This window comes from Salmo salar, chromosome ssa25 (genome assembly GCF_905237065.1).
Source record: "Salmo salar chromosome ssa25, Ssal_v3.1, whole genome shotgun sequence".
Classification (NCBI taxonomy): domain Eukaryota; kingdom Metazoa; phylum Chordata; class Actinopteri; order Salmoniformes; family Salmonidae; genus Salmo; species Salmo salar.
In genome coordinates this window covers 38,426,342-38,439,412 of record NC_059466.1, presented here as the reverse complement: position 1 = coordinate 38,439,412, position 13,071 = coordinate 38,426,342, and the positions used below count along the sequence as shown (strand labels likewise).

The 13,071-nt window shown below is 43.9% G+C and overlaps 2 protein-coding genes across 2 annotated transcripts in view; one reads left to right on the top strand and one right to left on the bottom strand.

Annotated features, from left to right (window-relative positions):
• Positions 1-4,538: 4,538 nt before the first annotated feature.
• On the top strand, positions 4,539-6,847 carry LOC106586716 (ADP-ribosylation factor-like protein 11). Its single transcript, XM_014174280.2, has one exon. It carries the CDS (start codon positions 5,610-5,612, stop codon positions 6,204-6,206), a length of 597 nt encoding a protein of 198 aa, XP_014029755.1. The 5' UTR covers positions 4,539-5,609; the 3' UTR covers positions 6,207-6,847.
• Positions 6,848-7,021: 174 nt separating this feature from the next.
• LOC106586718 (importin subunit alpha-4) overlaps positions 7,022-13,071 on the bottom strand; it is a 32,831-nt gene continuing 26,781 nt past the window's right edge. Inside the window, exon 17 of the mRNA XM_014174282.2 lies at positions 7,022-11,490. Within this exon, the coding sequence (XP_014029757.1) occupies positions 11,395-11,490 (96 nt within the window). The 3' untranslated portion in view covers positions 7,022-11,394. The remainder of the gene's footprint in view (positions 11,491-13,071) is intronic.

Genomic DNA, 13,071 nt, shown 5'->3' with positions numbered 1-13,071 from the left:
CCGCATGTTATGCCCTTCACCGTCACTATTACATCATGCTGTAAGCTATGGTCTAAAGTACTTAAGTCGTTTTTTGCGGTATCTTTACTATTTATATTTTTGCCAACTTTTACTTTACTACATTCCTAAAGAAAATAATGTACTTTTTACTCCATACATTTTCCCTGACACCCAAAAGTACTCGTTACATTTTGAATGCTTAGCAGGATAGACAATTTTCCTAATTCACATACTTATCAAGAGAACATCCCTGGTCGTCCCTACTGCCTCTGATCTGATGGACTAACTAAACACAAACGCTTTGTTTGTAAATTCTGCCTGAGGGTTGGAGTGTGCCCCTGGCTATCTGTCCAAAAATATAAACGGTGCTGTTTGCTTAAAAGGAATTAGAACTTGTTTATACTTTTACTTTTGATACTTAAGTACATTTTTAGCAATTCCATTTACTTTTGAAAGTTAAGTATATTTACCTTTACCTTTAGACTTTTACTCAAGTAGTATTTTACTGGGTGACTTTCACTTGTCATTTTCTATTAAGGCATCTTTACTTTTACTCAAGTATGACAATTGGGTACTTTTCCACCACAGTAAACCTGGTGTTTAGGCCAATCAGATAAGCTCTGAAAAAGATCTGATGTGATTGGTCAAAAGAGCAATTAGTGAAAAAATATAACAATTGGGTTGCCTGTCCAAACACAATGCAATCCACGCTCATATTTTGATTGGGATTCAATCACGTTTGTGGACAAGCAGCTTTCAAAGGCAAAGTTACCGTGTTCCAGGACATTGGATTAAAGGTAAACGCTGCATATGTCGGTTCAGTTGGAAACTACTGGAAGTCAAGTGCACTATTTTAGTATGGTTTCAGATTGCCTGCCTTTATTAGGCTATTGTGAAAACAGGTATACCTTTTTTAAGAAAGGACATCAACAAGATTAGTTGTTTTTATTTCACTCTCACCTGGGGTGTTTTCAGTTGGATTAAAGGTTTGCTGCGTTGAGTGACGGTTTGTACAGAAGGAATCCTTTCCCCAAAATGTTTTTCTACGTTCTTGAACAGACTTTGTAGTATGTTTTCTCCGTTTGCTGGGGGTGGCTTGAAGCAATGAGTGACTTTTATTTAAAAGGGCAGAGGTGCACAAACCCAACTCCTCACCATTTTCAACTGGTCATTCAGAACATCACCGTTTTCCATTTAGTTGAAAACTGCATGCTATTTTTCCGTACTGAACGCAGCCCTGGACTCCAACCACTGAGCTTTCATCTAACCCAGGGGTGTCAAATTTCATTCCACAGAGGGCCCAGTGTGTCTGCAGGTTTTAGTTTTTTCCTTTCAATTAAGACCTAGACAACAAGGTGAGGGGAGTTCCTTACTAATTAGTGACCTTAATTCTTCAAGTACAAGGGGGGACCACCGCGGCCCCCTGTCAACCCCTCGTGCCACAGTTTGGGAACCACTGATCTAACTGATCAAATGTGTTCTGCCCTTGAGGTAAAGTGGCCTTCAGAACTGGATCCAATAAGGAAAACTGTACTGAGCTGGTCAGTGTATTTTTATTGGTTCAGCAGTCTGGGGTCATATTGAGAAAGGCCAACTGGCACTTCATACAATTGGCATAATCATAGAAATAAATGACTGTGTCTGTCTATCCCTGTTCTCTCCCCTCTGCACAGGCCATACAAACGCTTCTGGCCGCTGCCACTCTAACCTGGTGGTCCCAGCGCGCACGACCCACGTGGAGTTCCAGGTCTCCGGCAGCCTCTGGAACTGCCGGTCTGCGGCCAACAAGGCAGAGTTCATCTCAGCCTATGCTACCTTCCAGTCCCTCGACTTCTTGGCGCTGACGGAAACATGGATTACCACAGATAACACTGCTACTCCTACTGCTCTCTCCTCGTCTGCCCACGTGTTCTCGCATACCCCGAGAGCATCTGGCCAGCGGGGTGGTGGCACTGGAATCCTCATCTCTCCCAAGTGGACTTTCTCTCTTTCTCCCCTGACCCATCTGTCTATCGCCTGCTTTGAATTCCATGCTGTCACAGTTACCAGCCCTTTCAAGCTTAACATCCTTATCATTTATCGCCCTCCAGGTTCCCTTGGAGAGTTCATCAATGAGCTTGACGCCTTGATAAGTTCCTTTCCTGAGGATGGCTCACCTCTCACAGTTCTGGGTGACTTGAACCTCCCCACGTCTACCTTTGTCTCATTCCTCTCTGCCTCCTTCTTTCCACTCCTCTCCTCTTTTGACCTCACCCTCTCACCTTCCCCCCCTACTCACAAGGCAGGCAATACGCTTGACCTCATCTTTACTAGATGCTGTTCCTCCACTAATCTCATTGCAACTCCCCTCCAAGTCTCCGACCACTACCTTGTATCCTTTTCCCTCTCGCTCTCCTCCAACACTTCTCAATCTGCCCCTACTCGGATGGTATTGCGCCGTCGCAACCTTCGCGCTCTCTCTCCCGCTACTCTCTCCTCTTCCATCCTATCATCTCTTCCCTCTGCTCAAACCTGCTCAAACCTTCTCCAACCTATCTCCTGATTCTGCCTCTTCAACCCTCCTCTCCTCCCTTTCTGCATCCTTTGACTCTATGTCTCCTATCCTCCAGGCCGGCTCGGTCCTCCCCTCCTGCTCCGTGGCTCGACGACTCATTGCGAGCTCACAGAACAGGGCTCCGGGCAGCTGAGCGGAAATGGAGGAAAACTCGCCTCCCTGCGGACCTGGCATCCTTTCACTCCCTCCTCTCTACATTTTCCTCTTCTGTTTCTGCTGCTAAAGCCACTTTCTACCACTCTAAATTCCAAGCATCTGCCTCTAACCCTAGGAAGCTCTTTGCCACCTTCTCCTCCCTCCTGAATCCTCCTCCCCTTCCGTAAGAAGGTGAAGAACGACAGGGTCACACTGCCCTACCCTGTGCTCTGATTTTTTAGATGATTTCAGATGGAGATTATATATTAAATATTTGACGCTGGCTACGTCCCTTCGTTCAAGGATTGAAGCAAAAGACAGTATTTTTTTCAAAGTGCTGTCCTTGGCCAGCTCTCCTGCTATCTCTCTCAGAATGACCTTCTTGATCCAAATCAGTCAGGCTTCAAGACTGGTCATTCAACTGAGACTGCTCTTCTCTGTGTCACGGAGGCTCTCCGCACTGCTAAAGCTAACTCTCTCTCCTCTGCTCTCATCCTTCTAGACCTATCTGCTGCCTTTGATACTGTGAACCATCAGATCCTCCTCTCCACCCTCTCCGAGTTGGGCATCTCCGGCGCGGCCCACGCTTGGATTGCGTCCTACCTGACAGGTCGCTCCTACCAGGTGGCATGGCGAGAATCTGTCTCCGCACCACGTGCTCTCACCACTGGTGTCCCCCAGGGCTCTGTTCTAGGCCCTCTCCTATTCTCGCTATACACCAAGTCACTTGGCTCTGTCATATCCTCACATGGTCTCTCCTATCATTGCTATGCAGACGACACACAATTAATCTTCTCCTTTCCCCCTTCTGATAACCAGGTGGCGAATCGCATCTCTGCATGTCTGGCAGACATATCAGTGTGGATGACGGATCACCACCTCAAGCTGAACCTCAGCAAGACGGAGCTGCTCTTCCTCCCGGGGAAGGACTGCCCGTTCCATGATCTCGCCATCACGGTTGACAACTCCATTGTGTCCTCCTCCCAGAGTGCTAAGAACCTTGGCGTGACCCTGGACAACACCCTGTCGTTCTCCACTAACATCAAGGCGGTGACCCGATCCTGTAGGTTCATGCTCTACAACATTCGCAGAGTACGACCCTGCCTCACACAGGAAGCGGCGCAGGTCCTAATCCAGGCACTTGTCATCTCCCGTCTGGATTACTGCAACTCGCTGTTGGCTGGGCTCCCTGCCTGTGCCATTAAACCCCTACAACTCATCCAGAACGCCGCAGCCCGTCTGGTGTTCAACCTTCCCAAGTTCTCTCACGTCACCCCGCTCCTCCGCTCTCTCCACTGGCTTCCAGTTGAAGCTCGCATCCGCTACAAGACCATGGTGATTGCCTACGGAGCTGTGAAGGGAACGGCACCTCCGTACCTTCAGGCTCAGATCAGGCCCTACACCCAAACAAGGGCACTGCGCTCATCCACCTCTGGCCTGCTGGCCTCCCTACCTCTGAGGAAGCACAGTTCCCGCTCAGCCCAGTCAAAACTGTTCGCTGCTCTGGCACCCCAATGGTGGAACAAGCTCCCTCACGACGCCAGGACAGCGGAGTCAATCACCACCTTCCGGAGACACCTGAAACCCCACGTCTTCAAGGAATACCTAGGATAGCATAAAGTAATCCTTCTAACCCCCCCCCCCCCTTAAAGGATTTAGATGCACTATTGTAAAGTGGTTGTTCCACTGGATATCATAAGGTGAATGTACCAATTTGTAAGTCGCTCTGGATAAGAGCGTCTGCTAAATGACTTAAATGTAAATGTCTAACCAACTTGTCAAAACTATAGTTAGTTAACAAGAAATGTGTGTAGTGGTTGAAAAATGAGTTTTAATGACTCCAACCTAAGTGTATGTAAACTTCCCACTTCAACTATAGGTCCTGGATTGCAGAAAGCTTAGCCCCAGCGATGTACTGGGCAGTACGCATTACCACAGTGGCGCAATAATTGATCTGTTGTACTCAGTGATGCAATTTGGCACACATGCTCAGGGATGAGTCTAGCTAACCTGTAAAGTATGATTCAGTTTGGTCGCATGGTGGCGCTGTTGGATAGGAAAAATCATTCATGCAAGCTCATAGCAGCCATATTGTTTGAGCAAGAGTCTCAGAAAATATATTGTTTGAAAATGTGCAACTATAGCTGCTATATACCAAATTTGGTCCCCCAAAAAGTGTCAAATACATCAAAAGCATATTACATTGCATAATCAGTTTGATTTTGAGTTCTGATATTTGGCAAGTGTGCTAAGCAGTACAGAAGTAGCTCATCCTAGGGCAATATGTCCAATTTGTCCACATTTTTGTTCTAACCTAGCACAAACCCAACTAATCACCAAGTCCTATTTGAATCAGGTGGGTTAGTGTTGGCCTGGAACAAATGTGCTAACTGAGGAATGGATTGTGAAACACTGACCTTACCTGTGGTCAATTCTAAATCAGGTGACCTGAGACATAGGTTAAAAAAAACTTGATACTGTTTTAATGCAGTGTGTCTGGAAGTGAGAGACAACAAATGTGACTTGTCAACATTCAGCAAGACCAATTGAATTCAGAGCTGCAGAGGCGGTCACTTTCCTATAAAATAAATAGGGCAAAGGTCACTAGAGCACCAGAAGCTGGGTTGATTAGTCCAATGGGAGCGAGCGCTGGCTTAGAAAGCAGCATGCAAACACATGAAAATAACTAGATGTTATCTCACTTGGTTATGACTGTTCAGTGACATTCAGCTGTGCTGTAGGAACATCCATTTCAGCACAAAAGGTGTAATGGCAAGCAGCTGGATTACATACTCACAGACCAACACGATAAAGAGGAATCAGGACCTGGCTGATATCTGAAGACGTGATGATTCATTTCTAGGCCTTGGATGATTAACTGATCTGCTCCCCTCATTGGACTATTAAAGGACAAGCTTGGATGGACTCCAACCATAACAGATCTTCAGAAACCTTCATCTTTCATAAAAACCTCAAAGTCCTGTCTGACATGGGCCTGGCCCTGTGCAGACAGTCTCACAGCCACACGGCCAAAGTGGTTCTAGTGGGCCTGGACGGGGCGGGGAAGTCCACCCTCCTCCACCGCCTTCAGAGGGGCGAGCTGGCGCACACCACCCCCACCGTAGGCTTCAACGTAGGTTCGCTGGAGCTGGACTCTGGCCCGGAGCTGACCGTGTGGGACATAGGGGGCCAGGGGGGCATGCGCGCCCAGTGGGGAGACCACATGGAGGAATGCGATGCCCTGCTGTTTATGGTGGACGGGGTAGACCGGGTACGGATCGGGGAGGCAAGGGCGGCGTTGGGGAGAGTGCTGGGGGATGAGAGGGTAAGGGGAGTCCCCCTAATGGTGCTGGTTAATAAGATGGACCTCCCAGAGGCGATGGGGCTGCAGGAGGTGACGGGAGGGCTGGAGCAGTGCTGGGACAGAGACTGGGAGGTGCAGGGGTGCAGCACTCACAACGGGCTGGGGCTCCAAGAGGCCCTGGACTCTCTGGCCACACTCATCAGAAAGCGCTGAGGGGTAACTCAGACACACACAAGGATATATGGAAAACTTTGGCAAATACACAGATCAATGGACAAGGCATGGGCTCTCATACACAAACAGGTAAAGAATAGGCACACACACACACACACACATTTAGACAAAAGGGAACCTGTGAAGCTTTTCATAAGCTAACTGTGCTCCTATCACTAACTAGCCCGATGTCTCACAGTATGTATCATGCCAGTAGGTTATTTTAATATAGAACAGTTGTGACATTCACTATGAAGGAAACTATTCAATGGGACTTGAGAATCACAGATTAGAATTAAATGGCTACTTTTAAGGACAAAACCCAATGGGATCATCTAGCTGTTTCTACACTCACTGTAACAATGATGTATTTTACATTAAACTAATCTCCCCACAGAAGTGCCACTCATTTTTACGATTTACAGAAGATGCAGTATCCTTCTACACCACAAGGTCGGTCTCCTTACTTAGCCACAACTCAGTCCTGCTGGTTATAGTTTCTCCCTGGAAGTTAAATCAATTGTTACTACAACAGATTGAAGTGTTGACACTACCAGACTGAAGGGATTGGTGATATACAGTTACATTAAAAAACAACCTTTAGTTGTATATTCAGTAAAGCTCATTACTTTTTATTGGTCTTAAGTGTTTAAGAGCAAATGTGTCAGGTATATTTACCCAGGTACAGCAACTATAAATCACATACATGAGAGCATAGTCACTTTGTCCCTTCTTTCGGAATAAGAATCTCACCAATTTTTCCAGACAGACAATCCACCTTGATGTTACTGTATCAATCAGAAAGCTTGCAGCAGTGAGGATCCAATGGCTAACAGCACGTTTATTTGTTAGGATCAGTAGTACAGAGAACTTGTCCTAAGGATGAGAGGAAGTGATGTCATAATCATAATCCCCTGATTGAGTAGCAGAATGTGGAATTGATGGGTTTGTTTGTGGTGAGGTGAATGTACAGTGCCTTCAAAGTATTCACACCCCTTGGAATTCTCCACATTTTGTTGTTACAGCCTGAATATAAAACAGATTAAAATGTTGATTTTGTGACACTGGCCTAGACACAATACCCCATAAATGTCAAAGTGGAATTGTTTCAACATTCTTACAAATTCATTAAAACTTAAAAGCTGAAATGTCAAGTCAATAAGTATTCAAACCCTTTGTTATGGCAAGCCTAAGTAAGTCCAGGAGTAACAAGTCACATGGACTCACTCTGTGCAATAATGGTGTTCAACTTGATTTTTGAATGACTACCTAATCTCTGTACCCCAGACATACAGAGGTCCCTCAGTCTGGCAGTGAATTTCAAAACAGATTCAACCACAAAGACCAGGGAGGTTTTCCAATGCCTCGCAAAAAAGGGCACCTATTTCAAGATCGGTAAAAAAAGAAGCAGACATTGAATATCCCTTTGAGCATGGTGAAGTTATTACACTTTGGATGGTGGATCCATGCACTCAGTCACAACTAAAGATACAGGCGTCCTTCCTAACTCCGTTGCCGGAGAGGAAGGAAACAGCTCAAGAATTTCCCCATGAGGCCAATGGTGACTATAAAACAGAGTTTAATGGCTGTGATAGGAAAAAACTGAGGATGGATCAACATTGTAGTTACTCCACAATACTAAACCAAATTGACAGTGAAAAGAAGAGAGCTTGTACAGAATAAAAATATTCCAAAACATGCATCCTGTTTGCAATAAGGCACTAAAGTAAAACTGTGAAAATGTGGCAAAGAAATTCACTTTGTCCTGAATAAAAGCGTTATGTTTGGGGCAAATCCAATATCACTGAGCATGGTGGTGGCTGCATCATGTTATGGGTATGCTTGTCATCAATAAGGACTAGGGAGCTTTTTGGGGAGGGATAAAAAGAAACAGAATAGACCTACTGTAAGCACAGGAAAAATCATTGAGGAAAACCTGGTTCAGTCTGCTTTATAGCTGACACGGAGATAAATTCACCTTTCAGCAGGACAATAGCCTAAAACACAAGGCCAAATATACACTGGAGTAGCTTACGAAGACAACATTGAATGTTCCTGAGTGGCCTACTTACAGTTTTGACTTAAATCAGCTAGAAAATCTATGGCAAGACTTGAAAATGGCTGTCTAGCAATGATCAACAAACAATGACAAAATTAAGAATTTTTAAAAGCATAATGAGCAAATGTTGCACTTCCCAGGTGTGCAAATCGCAAGAGACTTACCCAGAAAGACTCACAGCTGTAATCGCTGCCAAAGGTGACTAACATATCAACTTAGGGGTGTAAATATTTCTCTAAATTAAGATTACAGGGTATTATGTGTAGATGTCTTGGTCATTACAGGGTATTATGTGTAGATGTCTTGGTCATTACAGGGTATTATGTGTAGATGTCTTGGTCATTACAGGGTATTATGTGTAGATGTCTTGGTCATTACAGGGTATTAGAAATTAAAAACAAAAAAGGCACAATGAATTTCCACTCACTCACGTCTTTAATGTGCACAAGAGTTGAAAGCATCAGCGAGCCACCTTAAAAGAGAAGAATTCAATCTAAAATGTATAAATGAAACTAAGGCCAAAACACTGACATTTTATTAAGTTCTTTAAAAACAACTTTTCTCTGGCAAGTAAGAATCTTGCAACAAACATAAGCTTGTATATTTTTCTGATACAAGACAAAGAAATTGTAATTGTTTAAAGTGGCTCGGTCCGTCTAGGGATCGTTCAACACCCTCTAGGGTTTTGTTAATCACTAATAAACAATTAGTTCCAAAACAAGCCTGGGCTGCTTTGAACACCCCCCTATTCCAAACCCACTCCTTACAAATCCTTCCCAGCTTTTGCTGTGCGCTGTTTGAACGGGCCATAACAAAGGAACACAAGTCCAGACAAGGGACCAGGGGTTTGGGTTAGCGTTAGCCCTCACACTTCCTAGGTCCTGGAAACCAACTGGGACTGGCTCTTAGATGGTACAAAGACACAGACAGACATGACTGTTCTCAGATTCATCAGCATGTCATCACAACACATTATGAATGTTAAAAAAAATGAAAATCAATAATGAAAATTCCAAAACGTCAACGGAACAACCTCCCCGTCCGTCTTTGACAATAAGTAGCCAATGTTATCATTCTGCAGAGTGGGTCCGTTTCAACAATCACTGTTCAGCTGCAGCAGCTTTGTACAGGCTTTATGGAAATATAGATTCTCAAGATTGGCTGATCCCTCCTGATGACCTAGTTGGACATTACTCCAAAAGGGTCACCAGGAGGGCTTAGCCAATGAAGTTGGAAGTCGACTACATTCAAATTGTGGAAGCCCTCAATGGCGCTGCTCATTCTAAAATGACCTTTAGCCAATAGAGGCCTCAGTCATTCTCTATACCTGGACCAGAAAAAGACAAACCTTGCAATATTTTCTATTTCAACATAAAATAAAATACACATTTTTTTTTATAAGAATGGGGTAATACTTTCTTTTTTGTTGCAAAATATAGGTTTGTTTTAGTTTTCACAGTCAACTCTTCTGGTGGAGTTCAACAGTGGGTGTGTTCTTCTGACAAGGTGTTGCTGATGCATTCCAGATCTTACAGTCTGGAGAGGTATTTTACATATCAGCTAACCAACTCATATGTTACAGCAATCTTTCAGTCGATGACGTGGCGCACGACCATCAGTTAATGCAAGCAATGTCTGCGAGACCTATGACATCACTACCTGCTCTCCACAGGAAGTGACATCACTTCTGCAGCAGGATTTCATGTCCTCTGGGAAACAAGGCTACAGTGTTTTCCTCATGGACATTGCATCATTGTACCGGTCCCATTATGGCATCTGAGAGAATGGGCAGCGCCATTGAGGCCATCTCCATTTTTAAGTAGTACATTTTCTAATACTTCTATGAGTTTGTAAAGAAACTAAAAGGGTGCATATTGCCACCTGTAGTGTGTTGTTTGAACAGGTATGGAATTATGTGAGCCTTCCTTAACCCATAATAAGTCCCACCCAGTTGACTAGAAGCGAGACATCCCACTCTCTCTCTCTTTCCAATGGTAGTCAATGAACTAAGTAGACCAGACTCAGCTACTACTGCATTGGTGTCTATGGGAGAGCCACCCCATTACATTTTTTCCAATGGTAAACGGCCTGAGTGACCCGTCTTTATTTATCCACCATCTTGGTTTAAAATGGTGAAAGTCTTAATTGGAGTTGCCCATGTTAAAATGAGCTTTTGGGCCCTAGAGTCCTCTACCATTCTCTGTGGTTTTCCTCCAACCTCAGGTTACCAGATCTGAAAAAAAATTAAGCTTTTTTTTTTTGCTCTCCCCTGAATTAGAGCAAAATTGCAAAACAATGATATACTTATATGAACCAGTTTTGCGGCATTATATATATGTTTTTAATTACATGTATTTTTTTATAAATAAAAATCCATAACTCATGATTCAAGAGAATTCAAAAGCAAAAATAAAAATAAAGTGAGTCAAAATGTCTTGTCAGTCAGTCTAAAAACCTCTTCCTGTCCTAGGACTTTGGGGAGGGGGACAGGGTCTATGCCTGTTCATTGTTTCGCTCTGGGGTCAACATCTTTCATTGGGGGCACTCGGACATCAAGGGAGAGCGAGCGAGCGAGCGCGCGCGTCCACGACCAGAGGACAATCCAGAGGTGAAGCACAAAAATAAACAGCAGTATCCTTTTCCAGTCTGTGATATGGTTTTCTAAAACAAATATGTACAGAAATTATTCCCAAGTGTCTTCAACGGTGTGTTTTTGTGCGTGTGTGCATGTGTGTAGTTGTGACATTTGGCAATTCAAAAATATTGCCTCAAAAGGCTTTTTCTTCCTTTGTGATTTTCACGTGACATTTCAAAGCATTTGCTAAGATTGCCTGAGATCCTCCCCACACAGGTGGCCAGATTGTACTGGTGCTGGATGAATTACCTGGACCCGTTTGTATTGGGTTGCCAGGTTGTGGTGGCAGGTGGTAATTTTAAGTAACCCTTCAGTGCAGAGGTGGCGTATTGTGGAGGTGGTGGGTGAATCCTTCAATCGCAAGGTGGGTTGCCATGTTGGAGTAATAGTGATGGTAGTAGGTGGGTTCAACCCTTCTGCATTAGGTTGCCAGATAGATGGATGAATGTCTGGGGTGGGTTAGACTGTACTAGTGAAGCTGGATGGACTGGCTCCTAGAACTTGAACTCCTTCTGCAGGCTGGAGGCGGCGTCAAAGTTGAAGGTCCCTCCTTGGGTGGCTTCAGGAATCAAACTGGGATCCTCATCAATCTAAGAAGGAGAGACAAAGAAGAGGAATTGTGAGGGATGTGTGTGTCAGCGTTTCTGTTAGCTGGTAAAAGACGATAAATAAACATGGGTGCCGACCAATTGTCCAGGAGAAAAGGTAGAATCCCATTGCAAACAATGCTTTTTAGCCTATTCATTTATGTAAATACCGGTCATTTGACCGGTCATGCTTAAAAATCAATCTAGGTTAATTTGCTAAATTTAGTGGGATTAAATTGGCACGTGTATATTTGTGTTAGTTGTTATGTGTCCTAATATTTATCACACGTGCACAGCATACAGATACAGAGGCTAGGCTGAGGGGGAAGTCTGTCAGACAGCAAGAGGGCTGCTGCTACAGCTCCTCAAAGAGCTTGTGATGGAACATTTTATGTTGGTGCTTTTCTATTTATGAATTTCTGTGTTTGTGCTTTTCTAATAAACGTTTTCTGTGTTCATGCAAGTGACTGAACGAATCCTCACTATAAGTATCTGCAATTTGGCAGTATCTGCAATTCAGCTAAGAGAGAAGAAGCCTTGTGAGGTATTGGTCTGTCACATGAATGACGCAAAGGTTAATGATGAATTATGAATAAGCTAAATCATGCAAATAACTTGTCTGTACATAAAAGAGATCTAACGGGAATGCCCGGAGGAGCTCCTAATCAACATGTGTACTTGGTGCATTGAGTTGGAAGCTCTCCAATTAACAAAACAAAGATTCCTTTAAGTTTGACTTTGTGTCCCTGGTGTAGAATTTCCACGACAAGCTCATTCATTGCTGCTGGAGTCCAATCATTGCGCAACAATTCTAAATTCCAATCACATGTTAAAAACTGTTAGATGGCCACAAGTAAAAATAACTACAATTTTTACACTGAACAAAAACCTAAACGCAACATGTAAAGTGTTAGTTCCATGTTTCATGAGCTGAAATAAAAGATCACAGAAATGTTCCATATGCACAAAAAGCTTATTTCTCTCAATTGTGCACATATTTGTTTATATCCATGTTGGTGAGCATTTCTCCTTTGCCAAGATAATCCATCCACCTGACAGGTGTGGCACATCAAGAAGCATGATCATTACACAGGTGCAACTTGTGCTCGGCCACTAAAATGTGCAGTTGTCTCACACAATGCCACAGATGTCTCGTTTTGAGGGAGCGTGCAATTGGCATGTCCACCAGAGCTGTTGCCAGATAACTTAATGTTCATTTCTTTACCATAAGCCATACCATTGATCATGTTTGGGATGCTCTGGATCGATATCGGTTACAGCGTGATCCAGTTCTCACCAATATCCAGCAACTTTGCACAACCATTGAAGAGGATTGGGACAACAGGCCACAATCAACAGCCTGATCAACTCAATACAAAGGTTGATGTGTCGCGCTGCATGCAGCAAAATGGTGATCACACCAGATAAACTTTTTTAAAGGTATAAGTGACCACAGATGCATATCTGTATTCCCTGTCATGTGAAATCCATAGATTAGAGCCTAATCAATTTATTTCAATTGACTGATTTCCTTATTTGAACTGTAACTCAGTAAAATCTTTAAAATTGCTGGATGTTGCGTTT